The following is a 24,164-nucleotide window of genomic DNA, read 5'->3' as shown; positions in this document are numbered from 1 at the left end:
CTGCCTTCTTCAAGCAAAGCATGGAGTGGTAGACAATAAATGTGGTCTCTTATTTAAATTCCTCTTAATCACTCTTCTAATCACTATTAATGTCTCCATGTGTACGTGTGTTATCATTTGTCTCGACGGTATATACTTATTAGTATGTTTTATCTTAATTTTCGTTTAAGATTTGTATACACAAAAAAAAAAAAAAATTTGTAGTATATCTTATAAATAAAAACATTATTTCCTATATATCTGACTATATTTGAACTAACTAAAATATTTAAAAGTAAAATTAATAAAATTTTCTTTAAAATTATAAAGTTATATTTATTTGTAACAATTTTTTTGTTGTATGACGACTCTCAATATAAAACGAAGAAAATATTATTTTCTGTTTATTTGTTTCACAATTAGTTTCATTTTTTTTCTAAAAACAATATGTGATTTAGATTGTAATATATAGTAGACAATTTCTATATGCGTAACTTAATAAGTGATTTTTAAATATAAAGCAATACTCATTATAGGAATTAAAATATTGAAATAATTAATTGTATCAAAATTTTCGGTGGTATATTACGAGAATATCTTCACTCAAATAAATAATTCAAATATAATTTGTCAGAGAACACTGAATCTTTGAAAAGAATGTGTATCGATTATTGAAGGTGGGGATGGAAGATAGAGGTTCCATGTGCAAGTAGTTGCATTACGACTTTATTAGAATTTGTAGATATCCAGGGTAACAAATCAAATTAACACTTAAACAATGTGTAATTGCATAAGCAGTATTATTATTATTATTATTATTATTATTAATAATAATAATAATAATAATAATAATAATAATAATAATAAGTGTATTTGGAGATGCAAAAGAAATGCATGTATTGTATCTTTTTCTTTCATTTATTATTAGGTTTCTATTTTTCTTTATGTCAAACAGTAACATATTTGATATTTGTAAATGACCTCCCTGTTAGAAAAGGGAGAATATGGAAAATGAAAAATACTTCCTTTTTAAAATGTATGTCTAAATGTATCATTTTTGCATTCACTAATTTTTTTGTTTAAACTAGTAATACTTTAAAAGTAAAAATTTAAAATATTATACAACCCACCACTATTAACTAATAGAAATTATATAGAAACTAAAACATATATCTTTGAAAACAATTTTTTAAAAAGTTTTTATGGAGGAAATAAAATGATACTGGAGTTCATAATAATATAGATGATTGGACCGACAAATAAAAGTTTTAGAGGTTGACATGTATTAGAGCATCTCTAATCATTTTTATATTTGTTTTTATAATAGCATTTAGAAGTAAATTTACCATAATTCACTTCTGTTTTTGTCTTTAAAATAGAGATAGTTTGCTTTTTTCATTGATAAAATAACAAAATTTTATATTTTCTTTTATAATTAAATATTAATATTTTTGAAAAATACTAAATTCCATTACTAAGTTCAAAAAAATGTATTAGACAATATTCTTTAAAATTATAATTTTCGGATTGAAACGAACAATGAAGTATTTAATTTATAATATATTAAATAAATATATCGAAAGTTCATCTATACATTAATCTGAAATTTTCATGTTAAAATGATAGATATTTTTAAAGCATGTTTGTAAGAAAATATGATAAATCTAACATTTTTACCCCCCAAAAGAAATAAATATGACATTGAATACGATAAATATCAATATAGGAATTTTTGAAGTGGGGAGAATAGTTGCCAGTGGGGTGCTCATCTGGTCAACCTTTGTAAATTGTAACTGAAAAAATAAAAAGGCGAGAGAACTGTGGCATCACTATTTGATTAATTAACCACATTTGTTTTTGAAAAATACAAAATAATCCTACGCATAAATAAACTCGATCCTTTGATAAAATTCTAATTATTAGCCACCCCACCCACCCACCCACCCATAAAAAATTAATACAAAAACCCAAAAAAAAACTAATTCTCTCTCCTTCTTAAGAAGAAGCCGCTTCGCTTCATTTCGTCCCAATTATCTTTCCACACTTCACCAAAAGCATTTCTCAACAAACAAAAACTTTTTTTTCTTATCGTTGTTACTCTTAAGTTTTGTAGCTTTAATTATAAGAAGAGATTCGAAGATCATCTTTGTCTTTTTCAGATGGGTCTTGATGATTCATGCAACACGGGTCTTGTTCTTGGTTTAGGACTCTCAATAACGCCTCATATTTACAATCCTGCCATCAAGAAAACTTCCGCAACCGTGGATCACCATCTCGATCCGTCGTTGACCCTAAGCCTCTCCGGTGAGAGTTACATGACCAAGACGGTTGAGATGACCGTTGCCGGCGCTGGGAGCCAAGTTTGTCGGCAGACTTCGTCTCATAGCGGAATCTCCTCTTTCTCGAGCGGAAGGGTAAAGAGAGAAAGAGATATCTGCGGCGAAGAAGAGGCGGGGGAGACGACGGAGAGAGTGGTGTGTTCGAGAGTGATTGATGATCATGAAGACGAAGAAGGTGTTAGTGCTCGTAAAAAAGCTTAGACTCACTAAACAACAATCCGCTCTTCTTGAAGAGAGCTTCAAACAACACAGCACTCTTAATCCCGTATGATATAGTTAATTATTTCCGTTCGTTAATATGTTCTTATTTACGTTGATCATATCGTAATTAATATTATTTAAATATTCACAGAAGCAAAAACAAGCTCTTGCGAGACAGCTGAATCTAAGGCCTAGGCAAGTTGAAGTGTGGTTCCAAAACAGGAGAGCTAGGTAAATTAAATTGATTAAATTTTAAGAATTTTTTGGTCCATGTGTATTTCATTTTATTCTTATAATGACTTTTTAAAATTGGGCAGGACAAACTAAAGCAAACAGAAGTGGATTGTGAGATTTTGAAGAAATGTTGTGATACTTTAACGGATGAGAATAGAAGGCTTCAAAAAAGAGCTTCAGGATCTGAAGGCTTTTAAAGATGTCCCAACCTTTCTACATGCATATGCCGGCGGCGACTTTAACGATGTGCCCTTCTTGTGAGAGACTCGGCGGTGGTGGTGCTGGTGCTGGAGGAGGCGGAGGTACGGTTGAGGTTGATGAAGGAACGGCGAAGGGAGCTTTCTCCATCGTCACAAAGCCTCGTTTCTACAACCCTTTCACTAGTCCTTCTGCAGCTTGTTAATTACCTATTAATTAATTTGTTTTTCCACATCCAATTAGGAATTAGTTAGAAGTTAAATCCGGAAAAAGTCCTGAGTTAAAATTTGGGGAATATTGGGGAATAGTCTTTATAGACAAGACTCTTCAACGATCCCACTTTATTTTTCGGTGGGATTGTTGGTTGATGAAGAAATTTATAGTTTGTAATTATACTAGTACTTACTAATCCATCTCTTCTTTTGTTATTTTCTTCAAATGTATTAGTGTTATAATATAATTTTGCTTGTAAAAATGAATAATATAATAAAATTTGTGCAACTTTCAGTGACTTATTACGCCTTACCAAATGATTATTTATTCACTTCAATATAAAATTAATTTATTATATTTTATATCCTAAGCTTGTTAAAATAGATATAGGTTATAGTTTTGGTTCACACTTAAAATGACGTATACTACAAAACTCATCGCTTTGCTTCTTTCTTTTCAAAGGTTGTCTAAGCGTTCTTAGATTGATTCTATTAACAGGAAGATCGTGTATATATTTGTAAAAGTATCCACAACGATTTTATTATTACAAAGTTTCTAAAAAATCAATTATTCTTGACTAGTCGTTCATCGAAATGAGGCATGGAGCAAACGTAGTTTTATTTTCAACCGTAGAAACTAAGAATGGAAATATATTCAATCGATAAAAATTACACCAAGAAATAACACCACAATTTATAAGTAAATAGATTGATCGACGAAACTGAAAACTTAGAGAGGGCGAAGGTAGTGAAAGAAAAGAAGTTGAAGAAGATTTTTAATCCACTAAGCCAAACAATTCCATGTAAATTAATATATTTTATTATAATCTAAATCAAATCTTGTTTTTCGAAACGGAATAATCGTTTTATTTAAAAAAGTTACACAATTATAAAAATTTAGTTCCGAATAAAATGATTTTATATTTTTAGATTATCCAACGCAACAAACATTGAAAAATCATTTGATGGGTGTGAATGATTTTAAGTGAGGGAGATAAAGGGTGTGGGGGTAAGAGGTTAGCTCACGTGTTTCGACACACCTCCTTAAAATTCATACCTTTTTAATTTGTTCATCCATAATTTGTTTCGACACACCTCCTTAAAATTCATACCTTTTTAATTTGTTCATCCATAATAACAATAATAAATCATTTATACAGATAGCTTAAACTACTATGATACTGACAAATTAGCACCCAATGCAGAACGTGTTCACATATGTAATCAAATATTATCCATCAATAACAACAATAAAAAAAATACCAGACTCGAATCACAACGCTTACTAGCAAAGAAAAGAATTGCAAGTACATATTATTTTACGAAAATAACTGGAAATAAATAATTCATAATAAATTTGAAATAAATGTTCTTGAAGATTTGAAGTAGTGAGATGCTCTGTCTTTAAGGGGTAAGGTGGGACATGTTTCACGTGATTTTCTCTTCATATTTTCTTCTCATGACCATGTTACAGATATGTTGATTAATTATAGTATGACTTTTTTTTAAAAAAAAATTATAGTATGACTTTTCATACTTCATAGTATCCCTATATTTATTATACACGTATACTCATTTTGTTTAATAAATACATGAAAAGGAGACATACTGTATTTACTAACATATATATATATATATATATATATATATATATATATATATATATTATTATATATATATATATATATATATATATGAAAATGATAGCGAGAGATATTCATAAAGTAATTAATTACTTGATGCATGAACTCGTATTATCATATATACGTATCATATTCATGAATCTTCCAATTTCAAACGTACATGCAGAAGATGCAGTTTACTAAGCTCATAAATACCATTATGGGTGGATTGTTTTAGCAAACAATAGATTTAATACCAATCTTTCAATTCATCAAACCACAATCACATACATCTTATCGTAATTAATACTAGTATCATCGCGACGAAATGCTAGTTTCTCAGTTGTCGTATGTGCTGCATGATATTCCGTACATCTAAAAAGCTGATTCCACTAACATTAACAAAATCATTACTCAATCCGTTTCATTTTACATGTCATTCTATATTTCGACTCACAGACTAATAAAACATTTGGATTTATATATTTACTAGATAATAATATCATTACCAATACACATAACCAGATTTCAATCGATAGAAAAATAGCTTAGAATAAAAAAATCAATAAATTTACATTGAAATCATAAAACAACACTTATTTTGAAACAAAAGTTTTGCTCTAAAACGATATCTAATTTGAAATGGGAGAGTAATATATATTGGTTGTCTAATTTAACATATATTCAAAAAAAAAAATACATTGGTTGTCTTAAAAAAGAGGTCCAAGTAGAAAGAGATGTGGTTGAGACTGATCTGCAGAAGTAATATGGACTGTATGTTTTTCATGATTTCACCGGAACTAATACTTCTGTTATTTGGAAAAGGAGGTGTAAATTATTTTATTGCTTTTCTTCTAGTAACGAAATTAATAGTAAAATGTTTTGCGTATAGAATAGTATAGGGGACTATAAACATGCGTGATGATGGCAAGTGAGACGACGAGAGAGTCCACATGAAAATCATAAGATTGGTGACCCTGAAATTAAGGTGGTGGACCATTTAATGATGAGATGACTTTCCGGGGGAATCGACGACATTCTTGAAAGCTTAAGAGTGTGAATGGGAGGGCAGGACAATGGCAGTTCATACACTTAGGCAGGAGAACTGCTTTTGCATTGCCATTCACATTTTTTAAAAAAATTCAAAAATAATATGCAGGAGACCTGCACATATGTTAATATTTTGTCTTTTTCTGCAAAAAGGCAGTTCAACTGCATGCAGTTCAACCCATCCAATTTTTGAGGCTATACATTTTTCTGCCCTTTTTATCTAATAAATAATTTTTTTAAACTGAATTAATTCACAATTATTTATTTATTATATATAACTGAAAAGCTTACAAGTATTACACTGATAAAAAATAAAGAAATCTGGTGATATTTTGTGGTTTCTCTTTATTTCTTTTTATTTCTCTTTATTCTCTTTTGTTATTTATAAAGTATATATTAATTATTATAAATATAATATATTTAATTTAAAAGTGTCGTAAATTTTAAAAAGTTGTTGTAGAGTGATGTCTCTGTGTTTTTTTTGTGGTGCTGTGTTGTGCCTTATTCTTTTTTTCTTGTTATTTAAGAATCATAAATAAATAAATTATATATATATATATATATATATATGTGAGTATATTTTTTTTTAAAATAGTACTATATATATTATTTCCATATTAATCATTTATAAATTAATATGATCTGTATTATAAACATGAATATTGAAATAAAATAATGAAACTGTTTCTTATAAATTTAGTTTTATCATAAATATGTTAGTTGTTCTTATAAATATATTAATAATTATGCTATATAAATTATATTTTCATGTTATGCATATATATATAATTAAAATATTTATAAAAAGTCTTAAACATGTATAATATAATAACTGTTGTTAAACACACTTAACATTAGAGACAATATTGCGGATAATGTTATATATTATTTGTTTTGATATTTTAGTGTAATTTTTTATTGTTTAAATGTATGATCTACATTTTTGAACTGCTTTTACCATTCATAACTTTTAAAATTACTTATTCTACTTGATTTGCATCTCTCCTGCATAATCCGCTTGAACTGCACTTGTTCCGCTTGATCTGCACGATCTGCTTGATCTGCACTGCTTGAACTGCTTTTACCATTCGAAGCCTTAGATCTATTTTTATGGATTCATTCTCTTTAAGTTTCTACTTTCTCGTTTTCCCTTTATAGTGATTAGATTATTCATTATTATCATAAGCAACATTTAAATCCAAATCTAATTTTACTCTATGGTACTTTTCTTGTCTATATGTTTTTTCCTCAATATTGTTTTTAATAATGTAAAGTTCGGAATCTAAAAGCTCGTACAAGAAAAAATCCAGTTTTATAAATAAACTAGATCTTGATCCGCGCTTTGGAAGCGCGGAATATTTTACGATGAAAAATTTCACTAATAACTTAACAAATATTTTGTTAACTTTTAAAGAGTGTGTATTTAAAATATTTTTGTATTTAAATCACTGTTTTTAAATTCAACCTGATTGTGATTATACCGGTTAATCCAGAGATCTAACAATTCAATTTAGTTTTTTAAAATATTCATATTAAAAAATCACTAAAACCCGAGACTAACCGATTGAACTGATAGATGACCGATATGTAATCTAATTTGATTGAAATTGCAATAGTTTCATAATTTGTAATCTTATAATCCAAATTTTAAAGTTCATTATTTTGTAATTTATGAATTATGACGTTTCTACAAAATTTTAAAGAAAAAATGATGGATATAAAATAATTAAGATTCGTTATTGTATTGTTTGGAAACATTGATAGTAGTATATAAAATATATTGTTTGGAAACACTGATAATAGTATAAAGAAATAGGTATATTGTTTGGAAACATGGATAGTAGTATAAAAAAGGAACATTAGTGATTTAATATAGGTTTAACTATAAAGTATAAATATGTATTTAATTTAAAAACTTACAAAATAAATGTTAGGTCCAACAGAATGTTTCTGTTTTAATAAGATAGATATGTATATGGGCAAAATGGATATTTTATTCCTCAAGAATTTGAAATCAGCAGTTTTAATACTCAAATATTATTCCCGTATAATTATTTTTTATCCAGTAGTTGACTTTGCAAAATTTGAAAACAGAAAATAACGGTTCCGTCAACTTTTTTAATAGTTAAACATTTTAACCATAAATTTGTGCAGTCAATAATTAGTTGTGGAACAAAAATATGCATATAATATTTAAATATTTAATTTTCTGATTGAAAATACTTGAGAAATTAAAAACAACAATCATTTTTTTAAATCACAATTAAAATATTTTTAAGTTAGGTATAACCAATATATACAAAATGTTTGTCTTTTGAAAGAGACTTTTGAGTACTTACAATGATGTATAGAATAATACAAATAATTATAGTTGCATCTTATTGTTGATGTATCTATAAAATTTACTATTGGATGATTTCGTATTGCTTACAAGCATATGTTATACATTGGATCTTTACTAAAAAATCATATGTAATTATCTCTACTTTAGACAATCATATATTCAGTAATATAATATAAATAGCAAATGTTTTTGAATATGCTTTTTATAAAAGTATTATTTTATGGGATTTAGTATCTTGTATATTGGTTTAAATTGATAATTATTTTTAAGAAGTTATTTTGAAAATAATCTAAACTTATTTTGTAAACATGAAGCATATCAACTATACGATGTAATTGTAATTTATTTTATAAGATTTTTTTGTTAGTTTTCAAAATTCATAAAATACTTAGTTTCATTAATTTTAGTTTATCTTATAAGAAAAGAATTGTATAATGTGTTGTAAATTTATTTATATTGAACAAAGTAAATAAAATATCTGTATATATTCATGAATACTCGCAAATATCTATATATTTTTCAGATATCTCTATTTTTGGAAGCAAAGCAAATTGAAAATTAGATATTCGTAAAATACAAAGCAAATCATAAATCTGAAAAATATGGTACTATTCGATTCTACTTATAATATTTGATCTTAAAATTAGTATCGCATGTTTGCCCAAAAAAAATTAGTATCGCATGATAATAATATTATAGTTATGAAAGTGACTAATTTGGGGTTGGTTCTTTTAATGATTGATAGATTTGCTTTACGGTCCACGTACGAACGTAATTACTGTATTAAGAATAGCAAAAGACATGTGTCGATTGCTGGTTAAATTGTCGGTTTGTCGATATATTGTTCCCGACTTTTCATTTTTAAATCGTACTACTATTTTTTAATCACTAGTATGATTTTGGTAGAAGACTCGAAAATAAATCATATTTTTTAATTTCTTGAATGATAATCCGTTTGCAAAAGTGATATTGCAACAAACATAAGCTAGCATAACAAATCTTCATGTCATAGATAACCTTTATACGCGTTATCTTACCATTATCAATATAATAGTGTGTGTATATATATATATATATGTTTGCTTTATACTTCGTAATTTAATTAATCAAATATTTAATTTGATTTTGATTACAATCTAGCAGAATCTTAGCTAATGGTGGGCTTATGCAAGTTTTCTACTATTATTATTGTCAGTCCATTTCAAACCCCTTAGTTTTATATTTCTTCATCTCAAATTAAATGTTTTTTTTTTGAACAAATCTCAAATTAAATGTTGTTTTAAAGTTTTTACACATGAATTGAAAGAACTTTGGTTTGTGTAATATAATTCTTACAAATATAACAAAAAAAATTGTCTTAGTTTTAACAATCTGAATTAAATATAATGGAACATTTATATTAAGCAAGATTGAAATGCTAACACAACAGTATATGTTATACTACTATTTTACACCAACAATGATATACTACTATTTAAAAGGTGGCTTAGTTATATACGGTCAATAATAGGCTTAAAGCTTTTAAGCTAATCAACATTGGTTGCTCAACACGTTCTGAGACGCACCATTGCGCGTGTTTGTTAAAGGTTGGTAGATAACGCCGAATAATTTCACTTAGCTTTAAATATATATCATACAGGTAACAAAAGTAGCATATGACTTTTGATGTAATTGTTTTGTATAAAAAGGTAAGGAAATAGCTAAATATCATGATTTGATTTCTTAGACCTTCGTATATAAGTATAAATTTTAAACAATATAATTCTATTAGTTATTACTTCTCTTAAATATTTCTTTTCTGGTGTCCGTGCATCTAAAACAATAGTCGTCGACGGTAGTTACATATTTTGGAGCTTTAAGCTAGTCATATTATAAACAAATCCTTTTGTCAACAATAATAGCTCTTCTAGTTTCTTTTCTTTTTTGTTCTTGTACAAACTTTGGTTTCTTTAATCTTTATGTCACTTTTTAGCTGTTACTGGACTCAAACCATTGTAAGGAGTGTTTAGATAAATAATTGGGACATTGTCGCGGAAGAAAATGGGCCTATTGAATTAGATCAGACAAGAATCGACGGAGGTGCTATTTCGAAAATCAACTCGTCTAACTACAATTTAATCTAGTTAAATGGATAGTTAACAAAAAGAAATAGCTGGGACATTGTAGAACTACTAGATACGGCTCATATATAGCATGCGATATCATATAATATATCTAGTCAAAAAGCAAGATATATGGTAGTGTATGCTCATTTTGCTTCACTTATGATGTATCATGTTAAAAGAACTTTGACCCCTTTTAAGTGATTGATGCATAAAATGTGGACAACCATGTGATTTTGTCAATTCTATTTATGATTCTCTAGATTGTTGTTGCTTTGCGCTAAAACATATTAAAATTTTGTATACATACTTTCGTACATGATCTCTAATATATCAAAGTTTTTTTAATTTTTCATTCCTACATAATATCATTCAAAATTGCAAAATTGTTTTTTTTTGACATCAATTGCAAAATTGTTATCAAAATTTAATATAACATATCTCTCTCGTAGTTAGGTTGGAAAATAACCTACACACCTTTCGGTTTAAAAGAAAGAAAACTTGCAAGATTTAGTGAAAGATTTTTTTTTTGAACTGACAGATTTAGTGAAAGATTGCATTTAGTTAATCGTTTATGTGACAAAAATTTGAAAAGAACATGTGGTTCTCATGAGTTCGTGCAGTTTGCCAAATCATTTTATCTTTAGTAATCTAATTGACACATCAAACATTCTCCTTTTGAGTCAAGACCATATGTGGTTGTTCCTTTAATAATTACATTCTTATAATAGAATATTGTATTTTCACATGCATTCAAAGTTAGAAGATACGTATAAATTTTAACTAATGAAACTTGAAGTACAAAACATTATAATAAATAATTATATACAAATCCTTTTTAATATACCATGTTTAGAAAAAAGTAATATACCTTGTTTTGCAGATAGACTTGGCCAGCTGACTAACAACAAATAAATCAAAACTTATAAACTGGGGATGAGGAGAGAATATCAAATTATTTCAGTTTTTCTATACGATGATGGCATTGTGAAAAGATTATTTATCAGTAATTTGTCCGTCTGAATATAGCTAAAGGTGATTGCAAATTAGGTACTTGATATTACCCTAAAACAACATATATATATATATACCATAATTCATAAGTTTAGAATCCATTATATTTGTTATCCAACCCGTACATATAAACTCACATTTTCTCGACTAAACTTATATTTGAATATAGTAGTTTTTGATTCAGATAGACAATGTTGTACAAGAAATAGTATAAAGAATTTTGAAAAATAACAAAAGAAAGAGAGGGAGAGAGACAGAGACGGTAAAGCTAAAGATCTTTACAAATTTACGTAGTGGCCATAACTTTAATATAGTTATGAGCTGTTGCAATATAGTTTGTGTTACATCAAATTACACCATCACTTTTCATTTCCTTATCGCTAAAATCTGATGAAAAACAAAAAAAAAACATCTGATGAAGATAGAAACAGCCGGGAAGTTTCAAGTTGTATGTAAAGGAAACACAAAGAAAAAGCATTAGCTCAGTCACACCACTCACCACTCATCTATTCGTCACGTAGAGTTACAAATTTGGACCATCCCTTAACGGACCCCATTAATCTTATCTTTTAGCTGATTTATTCCATGACTTTCTTTTTGATCAAATCAAACCATGTTTTGTAGACTAGTAGCCACTCTTGTTTCCCATGCTGACCTCATCTAATCATATTTTCTTCATCACATTCATCATCTTTTGCCACCTTCATCATTGGATTTGCCTATCCGCCCATCAATATCAACGAAAGAGAATTGTTTGAAACTTCTTCGCTAAAATTGTGTCGATGGGCTTATTTGATACGGTTATATGAGGTGTTGGCTGCGTTACATAACATCTCATATATATGATCCAGTTAACTTTCAGATTCAGAAAAAAAAACTCAGATTCAGTCTCATAATTTCACGGCTAACGCTATATAAAGTATTGGATTTGACAGATCTGGCTTAATTAATTCCACCAGCTCTCTTCGCATGGTTCATCATATATTCATATATGGACCAAACCAAAACTAACCCAGTAACCCTAACCTTTTTCAAAACCTAAAAAGACCTATCCGACCGGACTAGTTAGTTATACTTACTTACATGCTATACATATCTTGTATTTTATTATATGATAGATTTTGAACGACGAGAGAGAATTAAGAGGAAAAACGCTTTGAGAGGTTGCGTATGGCGGCGTAAAATAAATAATTTTTTTTCGACGACAATAACAAAAAAGATCGACCATCTGATTTTCTCGTTATTGTATTTCTTGACGAGCCCTTAACCCCCCCCCCCCAGGCAAGGCTCACTTAAATGTAATACTGATGGGAGCTGGTGAAAAACGGAAAGGATGGTGGAGCGTTGCTGTCTCTGCCTCTGCTCATCGGCACCGGCTTGTACCCGTGCGTCTAGCTGATTCGTTTGTCAAGGTCTCGTCAGAGCTTCTCATCTCCGTTTTGGAGTACGGCAGTGGTAAGGTTTCACCGCTCAGAGAACCTCTGTTCCATAGGTCATGAGCCGTCAACCATAGTGTGCCTTTCGGAGATCGATTGGCTCTCCTTGCTGCTCTTGATGTCGACTCCTAGGGGTTTGAGGACAACCCCTGCGACCGCGTCCCCTGCTCCCAAGGAGAAGCCTTCTCTTGTCGGTTAGGTCGCTTGCTTTCAAGGAGATTCATTCTCCTTCCGTACTTCATGTTCCCTCTTCCAAGCTCCAACAGATAACCTCTTTGTTTACTTGTGTCTCCGCCGCATCTTTTGTGTCGTGTAGCCAGATGGGGAGCTGCATTTACCGGCTACGCTTGACCGTAACTTGTGCTTAACTGTTAGTGGCGTTGTCTCAGGACTACTTTTTCGTTGTCTGCTGCGCTATCTTGGGCTCGTTTGTCAGCTTCTTCCTCCTCTTGTGGAGCTCCAAAGCGGGAGCCAGCCGTCTCCGTCGATGCCTGCTCGAGCCACTTCGGTGAGAGCTTGACTGAACTTGCTTCTAGCTATTCTCTTGATGGCCTTGTTAGCTATCTAGAAGCGCTTGGGTGGGGAGTTAATTTTGATGTCTCATGTTCTAAAATGTTTATTAACTCAAGTTCACCATTGTTGGCAAGCTTTGAGTTAATCTCCTTGTGTCTTGGGGGTTTTTTTAAACTTTTTTGCGGCTCTTAAGATTCAGAATGGCTGTGAAGCAGAATCTGGTTGCGATTCAATTGTAACCAAACCTTCATTTTGATTAATGATATTTACAATTTAGCAAAAAAAAACGGATGAATACTGCGGTATGGGATGGGTTCTACGAGATCACAATGGGGGTTGTGAGTTGGATGGGTGCGAGGAAGATACCAAGCTTGAGGTCCCTCTTGGAAGTAGAAGCAGAAGCGATGAGATGGACAATGATGCAAATGGTTAGACTGCACTTTACTAATGTGTGCTTTGAGACAGATTCTAAGGAGCTAATGGAAGCAGCTAACCAAACGGGGTTAAATCCAGTGATACACTCATACGCCCAAGATATAGCAGCAATTCTTGCATCAAGGAGGGACTACAAAGTGGTGTTTAAATGCAGAGAAGGAAATCGTGTGGCAGATAGAGTAGCAAAGGAAGCTATATCTTTAGATAACAATGCTTCCAAATTGTACTCTGTAATGCTAGTTTGGATAAAATCCCTTGTGGAAGAGGACCAAGGGTCTAACTGGTGACCATCTTGGGAATAGTAGGAACAAAAAAGAAAATAATTGATGGGAATAAAATTATGGGAATAATGAGGAACGGTTATTCCATATCAAATTTAGTGAGAAATAATTTTGTTCTTTAATTCTCTACAATAAAAGGAATGAGAAGGAATGAAAAGGAATGACCATTCCTAATGAATGGTAAAATTTCTTAGGAACATTAAGGAATGCATTATTCCTCTTCATTCTTTGGTCACCAGTTAGACCCAAGATAAGTTGTAAAACATTTTTGTTAATGCAAAGTAGTATTTGAGAAAAAAAGAAAAAAGACGAGCCTTATGTCTAAAACTAAAAACTAGCATCTTATTGCCTCAGGGCCCAATATGATCATGTGAAAGATGAGGTCCATTAAGATGAAAGTTAACTCCTAGACCCAAGTGCAGACAAAACCCATCATGAAAAAGATTGAAAACCCTAAGCAGTTTAGTTTTTTTTTTTTGCCAAAGCCCTAGGCAGTTTAGTTTCAAGCGTAAAATAATAAAACTAGTAAATATAATATGTAAATATAATATGTAAAAAATTGTTATATTGTAAATACTCCTTTGATTTTCTTTTCGGTTAAATTCATTTGTCACTTTTTTTTGTTCAGATCAACTTTTGGTAAACCGAACAAAAAAACCAAATAACCCTTCCTACAAACAAACGTGGTTCTCTTCACGCGATAATATAAATCAATATATAATGCAGAATGAAAACAAAGTACAATTTGAGAGATATATATGAACATTTGACCACAACCAGATTGATTATGAGTAGTTCATAGCATACAAGTACAACAAGACTGGTTAATCACACTACAAAGTTGCTGGTGGAACCACTTGGCATTTAAACTTGTTTTAAAGACATTATACGTTTGTTTGATCATATTCCGGCAGAGCATTCCGGGGGAGGAACAGAAAAACGAGACCTGTCGGTACAGTAATCATAGATCATATGGTTCACTCGGACCCATCTATAACTTCGAGCCTCAACTGGACTCAATTGGTGGTACGCATTGCCTTCCCACCAATTCGTTGGATTAGTTGGACAATCTGCTGGTCCTGGAACCGAACATCCTTCTATATCAAAATCTTTGTAGTACGCATAAAATGGAGCTCCCGACCAATTGATTTTCTCTATTCCTCCACGTGTTGCCCAATCATCGGCTTCCCATAATGTGGAATATACACCCATTGGTTGGAATCTCGGGTATGGTACTTTCCTAGCCTCGTTGTTCTTATAAACCCTAATGGGGACATTGTCTACGTAGAACCTACACACCCCACATATTAAATGAATATTGTATCTTATATAATTTATTGCAACAAACAGATCCATGTATTTGAATAATAATTGTTCTTAAATATATCGGACCTTTATGAATGTACCCTAGACAAATATGCTGTCTCTTTCATTCTCTTACTATATGGCCCGTGGCCGACACAATATAATTCAACCAATCATGTCTATCGTAGCAGTATGAAAAGACAGGAATACCGAATATTGTAGTACCAAATTATTGGTTAATTTATTCCTGTTAAATCAACCACATGTGACATTTCTTTTAATAAGTAGTCAGATAAAATGATTTTTAGAACTCAAGTGTTATTGTTAACCACATATGACTTACACAATACGGAGATGGTTCCATGAAATGGCGTATTCGTGGAATTCACGAGAAGGATCAAACCAAAGGTTCACTCTTTGCTCTCTATCGCCTTTACCATGAGCAAATACGTTAGTTTGCACAGTGTAAGGTTGTCCACTTCGGTTTCCCAAGAATTCAAAATCTAGTTCATCTCTTACAGAATCTGTATCCGAATTCATCTGCATAATAATTACATATATCGATTTATTTATATTATAACCAAAGCTTTTAAAATGTAATAAACTTAAAATATTTGTATATATATTATATTATATATATATATTACATAGAACGCAGCTACTGTTCCTGCGGAATCACCCGGGATGAGTTTAATTTCATGCTAACGCGGCCAAACAAATATTGCTTCTTCGAAGCGAACCCACATCCTAAACCAATGTTAACCAAAATATTTTTAAAATGGATTTGACAGTATATATTAATTAGGTTTGAATAGAAATGAATATGATGCATGTAAGTACCTGAGCTAGGGTCCAACTTGAGCTGAATGGCTCTTCCTCCATCGATTTGAGTGATATGAGTATCGGACCACGTGATCCTAAAGTCATCCGCAAACTTAGCTGGTCTAGTCAAAACCGGCCGGTACAATGCTGCAAATAAGCATAAGCTTATAAAGAAAGCATTCCTTGCAGAGAAGAGTGACACCACCATTGTTGCTTTGTAGTTGAATATTAGTGAAAATCTTGTGATGATGGGTTTGATCGAAGCCATATTTATAGAGAGGATTTAGGTAATGTACGTATACTTATTGTTCTATTGAGAGGAAGGTATCATTTAGAGCTTAGCTTTTCAGTACAGCTTGCCACTGATCGATCGTTTCAAATTTGTTTGGACCTACCACTTTCTTATTATTGTTGTTATTATTATCTTTTATAATACTCATTGAATTTGTCTTGTTTTGATTCCCCAATCTTGCTGTTCTTTCACTCTTTTTGTTATTTGAATTTGATTTATTTCGTATACTTTTTTGTAAAAACTAATCAAATTACTTATTATATTTGTCTTAGCGTCATGTTAACCAAGTAAAGTATTTATACGAAGAATTGTAGTAACTATGAAAACAAAATTCTGATTCCACTATATTGCGATCAAAAAAATTTATTCTCTCAATTATTGAGGCAGATAAATTTTGGCAACGGACTGAACTGATAGACGCGGTGGGATCTCAATCAGACGCATGTCACCACTGCACTCCTCTGCTATGCTTCACGAAGATGATCATAAAGTTAGTTTTCGTATTTTTGTATCACACCGAAAGTATATCTCGATATCACACGGTTGAAACCTAACTTAATATAATGGTTAACTAGACTTAATTTGATTGCGGCGAGCGAGATGACGTAATTTCTTTTGTTCTCGGCCCTATGGTAGCATGCTAAGAGTTTTTTTTGTTTTGATAAAGGGTTTGCTAGCATACTAAGAGTTGTTCGATACTTAGATTTATTATTATTATTTCATAGTCCTGTGTTCCTTGTTTACTTTCCACGATTTTTTAGTTGCTTTGATGAGAGTAGCTGTGAAGTATTTATACTCGTACATGAACATTCTAATTTTCAAGAAAATGTGGAGAGGCGTCAGAGTAGGGATATGTCTATGTTTAATTTATGTATATTAGCTTTCATTACCACGCAAGTCGTGGTCTTTGAATAATTTTTATTTTTTTGTAAAATCGTTGAATAGTTTTTTATTTTGCTATTAAATCGTCCAATAGTTTTATTTTGGTAAAAAATCGTTGAATAGTTCACATCCCCAGCTCTATTTATATCGTCTTCTCACTCAAACATCGTAAGATAAATAAATTATATCTGGCACCTTGACACTTTAGTTTCGAAACTTCAATCAAGTTTTATCTTGTAAAAAAAAGAGTGATTTGCATAGAAAATATAAAGTAACTGTTGATTGGCTAGTTCTTTTAGGAGAAACCCGTTTGACATTATATGAATGATCTTTGTATAATAGCGTTCAACTGCGAATTTACTCTATATAGATATGCCCATTTCATACCTTTTCAATCGAATTTTTTTCATATACATTTTAGCTACCATGTAATACACCATGAAAATTTTTGGGACGAAAACGATAGTTATCAAAACAAATGAAGTCTAAATAATCTATAGGACACCCCACTGGACAAACCCACATGGAACTAGGAGCTATGGATAAGAAATTGACGGGCTTCATAAATTTTGTAAAACAGATCTATTTAAACCAAAATTAATGTTATGTTTTTTTGTATTATTTTACCTTTCCCTTATTTGATTTAATATGCTACCCACCTACTTTTTGTCGTACTCGTTCAGTATGATAACATAGCTCAGCCAGTCAGCCGACGATAAAATTATTTGAGCTATATCGGAAAACTACTATTTTCAAACACAAGCGGTTTTTTCCCCATCGGTAATTGTTGATGAATAAAGTCCCACATCGTTAGTTGGAGAAATAATTAAGTAATATATAAAAGGTTAGAGTCAATCCACTAATTGTCAATTGGTTTTAAGTTGGAAGCCCATAATAACCTGAATCTAATATGGTATCAGAGCCAGGTTGATCCTTGTGGATCCATTCCGGCATTATCTATTGTTAACATTATGTTAATGTTAACCATATATATATGCATCTTGTATTCTACTTTACATGGTATCAGAGCATTCGATTTTTAGGGATCAAAATTAAAGCTTTTGCAAGTTTTAAGATTTGATGAGTATGATCATCGGTGGTGTTGACGATGATCAAGAAGATGCCGAAGACGATCCAGACGAAGATAACATATATGTGAAGTTCTCTTGCATTATTTAGTTACTTCTTAATATTATTAGGGTTTTGGTACGTTATCTAAGTCAAAGGGACTTTTTTATTGGTTTTAGTTCTCGTGAGTGCAAGAATTACAAAGAGATTCAAAGGTTTATGTTTTCTTTTATAGGATCAGGGTTTTCACAAAATTTTATGAGATTTATTCTATAGTTTAGAATATTTCAAAGTGTTGTTTTCTCATAGTTTGAGATTTATTGGTTATAGTTTAACCATTACGGGGGAGTTCTAGTTGAACGCTCAAATTCTTAGGTCAATTCTTTTTTAGTCCGGTGTATGGACTGTCCAAGTCATGGATGATTGTTTTTTGGAGCTGCAGTTGCGCCCACGGGATGTATTCTCATTGTGAAGACCAAAGAAGAGCTGAAGTTTTCATCCTCCTTGTCCAAGTTGAAGTTTATTCCCGAAGGAATCTACTGATTTGTTTTCCTCGACATAGTGTCCACGACATACGTGGTCTGCTTTGTGATTGCAGATTTGCGTGTTGCATCCCACGTTTGTCGTGCGGAGGAGTATTAGAGATATGTTGGGCCGAAAGATGTGTATCTTACGGACCAAGATTGTGAAGACTGTGAAACCCATGAAGATCCTCAAAACTAAAAGCAAAGACTTGAAGAGCAAGTTAATCTCAAGATATTATTAGCATATTTACATTAAGTGTTTAGGAAAGTTAGCATTATCTATTGTTAACATTATGTTAATGTTAACCATATATATATGCATCTTGTATTCTCTTATTAAATACAACACAATAATATATTCATTCTATTACTTTACAGTAATACACCTTTTATATCATGTTATTGTTTCAGTGATTTAAATTGGATACATGACGATTCAAAGTGATTAAATTTCAACAATCCGACTTTGCAGTATTTCTTGTTTCGATTCATTCGGCTTTGTTCTAAGTTTGTTGTATTTTTATCTTAGAAATTTCAGTACTCCTGATATCTATGTTTTGTTTTATGAGAAATTTACTTTTTAAGTCACTTATTGACTTTAAGCACCACAATAGATCACTTTTTTATACTGAAACATTTTTTTTGCAACTAAAGCCCAACTAGGCCTGTCTTGGTCCGTGAGAGCAATTAGGGCTAGTTACAATTTTGAATTTCAAATTAGAATTGGTTTCATTTTTTTCTTTTAATATTAAGATATTGTAAACGCAAAGATATTTTCACAGTTTCTCTCATCTTTTACTGTGAAACACAATTACAGAGGATGACAGTTCTATTTTCGATTCATCTTCGATTCTTCACCGATCGCAACTTGCTGCATGAATTCCGCTGAGATACCGGGTGAGGGGGAGTGCTCGTCGTGCTGGCAAAGGTTAGTCGGACATCTGCCGGTGTCTCTTGTCGCGCTTTTGGATTTAGAATAGGGGTTTGTTGTTGTTTTTTTTTGTTTTTGTTCTCTTTACATCCGCCAGTGTCTCTCCCCCGCACCCTATTTTTTGTTGCTGATGGTAGATTTTGTTTGTCCTCACTGGAAATCGGTTATAGAAGCTTCTTTTCTCAGTCGTATATGAGAGGAAAATTGATGTGAAGAAAGACTTGAACTTTTTTGTACCTTTATATGTTCATGTCACAATCTGTGTGGTTTCATATAGTTTTAGGTCTCCTTTTGTTAATCGTACAAGTTCTGTAGTTTTACAAATAGATTTGGTTTCATATAGTTTTAGGTCTCCTTTTGTTAGTTAGAATATGAATCCGTTTGTCTTTTTACATTTCGCCTAGTCTAATTTCTTGTTTGATTTTGGAACAATGCAGAGGAACAGAACCCCGGTGACGCGGAGGACTTGACGGCGTTCATTCGGCGGCCGGGAAAAGAACACGTAGTGGATGAGTCTTTTTTAGCCATTACTGGAATGTTTTTGGGTTCTGCTTGAAGGTATTGGCGAAATGAAACAGCTCCTGGGGTCGTGCTTTGGAAACCTTTCCAGGTTGCCAGTGAGGAGGTGTGATTTGTGTACATGTTTACGTTTACATGTGTTATGCTAGGTTGTATTATGCGTACAATGTTTTATATGTACATTTGTACGCGTCTGTAAACTGGTATATTTGTGACATTTTTTTCTTGTACATGTGGTTGTGTGAACTTTGTACGCCCTGATTTCTTAATAAGTTCTGATGTTTGTTATGTTGTCTGTGTATGTATTGATGCATAGCTCACATTTTAATAATGAAAAGCTCTGATTTCACTCACATTTTTGTAGCTTTTTATAGCCTACACGTACACAAACGATTGGAATTTTTGATAATAGTGGTCTCAAATTGTTTTGATAAGTTAAATGTGTACACATAATATGGACTGATCCCATTAAATACACAACTATCTATACCAAGTTCATTCTACAGATTCTAGAGAGTTTCTACGTATAAAGGTTTAAACTTTTAATCAGCATTAATTGTCTCACGGTCTAGAAAAATTCCAAATAAACATATTCAGTGTGCTATGGAAGAAGTATGAACTGTAGCCATCTTATGTATACATCTACAAACTGTGGACAGTGTTCAGTGTGCTATCGAATAGGTATGAACTGTGGCCAGCTTATGTACACATGTACAACTACAAGGTCGTGTACACATAAATGTATTTATCCATGGGTACACTAGATCGTATATCCATGTGTACACTGGTTACTAAACATATATACATGTACACAAGTAACTAAATATTTTTGATCGGTCACATGTGCATTGTGTGCATATACTTGCGCTTGCCAATGTCTATCATGGGCAAGAAATGATAAGATTTATTGAATCAGAAATTTTTAATCTTAAATAATTCAAAGCTCTGACTACACTTATATAGTTATCTTTCTATAACTTTGTTTGTCAAAATACGTACCAAGTCACACAAACGATTGAAATATTTTGATAAGAGTAGTTTTCTATTTTGATAACTTCAACATGTACACATATTTTGACCGTCCACATGTACACATAATTTTGAGTGTCCATAGGTACACTAATTCACAAAAGGTTTGCATAAACACATGAAGAATTTGTTTTATCACTGGAGAAACCGTGATATTCTGGAAATGGCTAGACGTGCATCATCCACTAACGAAGAACCCAAAGGACCTGGCCTGCAAATAGTGAAAAACATAATGAGAACACATGAATCTTTCTTTCTAGAAAAGATCCCGAACAATGAAAACCTATTAGGTTCAGAAAAAAAACAACAGCTCATGTAGCTGAAAACTCAAAAATTTATTACTGGGTTACAGAAAAATAATTCAGATTAGAAACTAACCATGGGCGATTTGCCCAATCCAAACCCCAAAGAGAGAAACCTTAGAAGGTTTAAACACAAATTACATCCTGATAAAAAAGATTACATAGAAACAAAAACCTAAACTTACCATGAGTTCTTTGTACCAAAAGCCTAAGAGCTCTCTCTCTCGGTAGAACAGATAAATCAACTTTTTGATTTTTTTCTCTCTCCTCTGTTTTAATGCAAAAGACGCTATTGTTTCTCGTCGGAGGAGGAGCTTCGTTCTTGACACGAGCAAAGTCGCTGCAGTGAAGATTAAACTGATAACGCGATGTCGGATAGATTGGTGGTGAGAAACAGTGATAATTTTGGCATATTTGGCCAAAAATTGGATTCAATAATTTTTCATGAGGTCAGATCTGAAACCGAGAGTGGGAGAAAGAAAAAGATGATAATTGGAAAAGTGAGATAGAAGCGAAGAGATATGGAATAGAAAAAGAGAGAGGAGAGAGAAAGGAAACTAAGTTTTGACTTATTGGTTAGCATATAACTAATAGATAACCAAACATGTATCCCATTAAGAAAAAGTGTCCTAATAGCAATAAATGATCCGTGCTGTAATTATAAACCCATAGACGTAAATTTTTTGTTTTATACTTGCAGCCCTAAAAACTTTTCGTGTAGTCTGAGATTTTAAGTTTTAGTGAAAACAGTTATCCAAAAAAAAAAATATTTCAGATGGATCTTTGATAAGATAAGAATTTAAACCGTACTAGAACATAGAAGAAGTTCTGATTCGTCTTCAAACTGATAGATTCTAAATAATATCCGAAGAATCTATCACAAACACATAGCAGAAGATTGACGAATACTTTTTACAAAAAAAAAAAGATTGACGAATACAAAACTGATGAAAGCAAGACTGAATCTGGCAACGAGCAAAGCAAACCAGTTTCTGATATAAAGGAAACAGAGGATGGATGACACTTCAATAACAGAGTTGGATAAAGAGAAAAAAAAAAACAAAACTGGTCAAACAGAGGAATCACAGAAAGAAGAGGAATGATTTTTTTTGTTCTTTTTTGGTTAAATAAGAAAAACAATTACTTATATATTTTAATGGTAATCTATATATAATAGCAAACAGAATCTGACATCATCTTTTTTTTATAGGAAAAAAAAAATTAAATCCAACAGTCATGTTTGTTCCTTATTTTTGATCTAACGGACAGAAAATTATCTGGCTTTGAGTGGCTTACGTCATCAACAATTGTCGTATTTAACCGTCTTTCCTCTAATCGTTTTTTTTTTGTAAACTTCTTTCCTCTAATCGTTTCATCCTCCAACAATGCGACCTTTAAATCACACCTCTTTGGTATCACACCTCTTTGATCAATATATTATATATGTACTGTATATAGTGTCTTTCTCCGAATTGTTTTATCCTCACACATCACAACCCTTAAATTACACTTCTCTGATCTATACATGTATATATACACGCTCCCTGATTTTACATATGATGCACGGTAGTCGCTCAGCGAACGTCTCTTCTATGGCACACCTCGCAAACGCCGTATTTTGTTTCACGCGAAGGTAGGGTAGGAATTTATGGGCACGTTTTGGGACAAGCGAGTTTACAATTTGACGCCAGAGGACCTAGAACTGTTATGCTTCTATATACCAAATTCGCTGAATTAGACATCATCAATTAAAGTCTAAGGAAGCAACCTAGGTTAATGTCAAGCCACGCTGTTTCTTGATTTTACGAAACCTTGTGATTAGAAGAGGGTCGTGGGTGAGTCTTTTCAAAATAAGACTCAGATTTTTCTTCAGGTCATTGTCAAAGGCAAGATACTGCACATTCCCTTAACATCCACGATTTAGTTTTGATCTCAACCAATCCGATCGGATTATCCGGTTTTCTTTTCATGTATGGGAGCAACGTACGGACAGCAAAGAGCGTGGTTGGTATGGCATCGATGGGTGTGATGAGACCAGAACTTGTAATGAAGTCAATTGTTCCGGTGGTGTCTTAGGTATTTACGGTTTGATCATAGCTGTTATCATCAGTACAGGAATCAACCCAAAGGCAAGTCTTACTATCTAGTAATATTAAAATCAAAATCTACAGAAATTGATCAAATTGTATATATATTACAAGACCATAAACTCATAAAAAAAAACACACTAAACCATCAGAATTAACAAATATACTGGATGCTCACACTGCTTATTTGCATCATGATCGAGTCCATCTTCGTCCAACGATGATGTTCGTGACTCAAATAATTAAACTGCGACAAACCTCTTCATATGGCCCCACACTATTTTAATTAGATTATTAGATTATTCAGGTATTCCTTTTATTTTTTGCATCCCATATATCTTTTGGACTTTGGAATGCACATATCGAGTACGCTAGATAGAAAGAGCCCTTGTTGCAATAACATAGCTAATGCTTGCCAGCAACGCATCTACGACAAACTCCAC

At 31.8% G+C, this 24,164-nt stretch overlaps 2 protein-coding genes, 2 long non-coding RNA genes and 1 pseudogene across 4 annotated transcripts; 3 read left to right on the top strand and 2 right to left on the bottom strand.

Annotated features, from left to right (window-relative positions):
- The first annotated feature begins 1,948 nt into the window (after positions 1-1,948).
- On the top strand, positions 1,949-3,462 carry LOC130501186 (homeobox-leucine zipper protein HAT22-like; annotated as a pseudogene).
- A 10,072-nt stretch (positions 3,463-13,534) lies between these two features.
- LOC108849903 (uncharacterized) lies at positions 13,535-13,966 on the top strand. The gene has a single exon (XM_018623510.1). The coding sequence runs from the start codon at positions 13,535-13,537 to the stop codon at positions 13,964-13,966; it is 432 nt and encodes a 143-aa protein (XP_018479012.1).
- Positions 13,967-14,661: 695 nt separating this feature from the next.
- Positions 14,662-16,425, bottom strand: LOC108855809 (probable xyloglucan endotransglucosylase/hydrolase protein 7). The gene is given in 5 exon segments (XM_018629719.2): positions 14,662-15,251; positions 15,609-15,805; positions 15,913-15,959; positions 15,962-16,012; positions 16,106-16,425. Coding segments are annotated over 5 exon segments (936 nt in total). The 5' UTR covers positions 16,356-16,425; the 3' UTR covers positions 14,662-14,860.
- Positions 16,426-16,471: 46 nt separating this feature from the next.
- LOC108855810 (uncharacterized) lies at positions 16,472-20,591 on the top strand. Its single transcript, XR_001950125.2, has 2 exons — positions 16,472-19,781; positions 20,222-20,591. It is a non-coding gene; the product is annotated as an uncharacterized LOC108855810 (long non-coding RNA).
- Positions 20,592-21,326: 735 nt separating this feature from the next.
- Positions 21,327-22,926, bottom strand: LOC108849463 (uncharacterized). The gene is made up of 2 exons (XR_001949200.2): positions 21,820-22,926; positions 21,327-21,543 (listed from the first exon to the last, which is right to left on the bottom strand). It is a non-coding gene; the product is annotated as an uncharacterized LOC108849463 (long non-coding RNA).
- Between the last annotated feature and the right edge of the window lie 1,238 nt (positions 22,927-24,164).

This window comes from Raphanus sativus, unplaced genomic scaffold (genome assembly GCF_000801105.2).
Source record: "Raphanus sativus cultivar WK10039 unplaced genomic scaffold, ASM80110v3 Scaffold0113, whole genome shotgun sequence".
NCBI lineage: Eukaryota > Viridiplantae > Streptophyta > Magnoliopsida > Brassicales > Brassicaceae > Raphanus > Raphanus sativus.
This window is presented reverse-complemented; position numbering and strand designations above follow the sequence as displayed.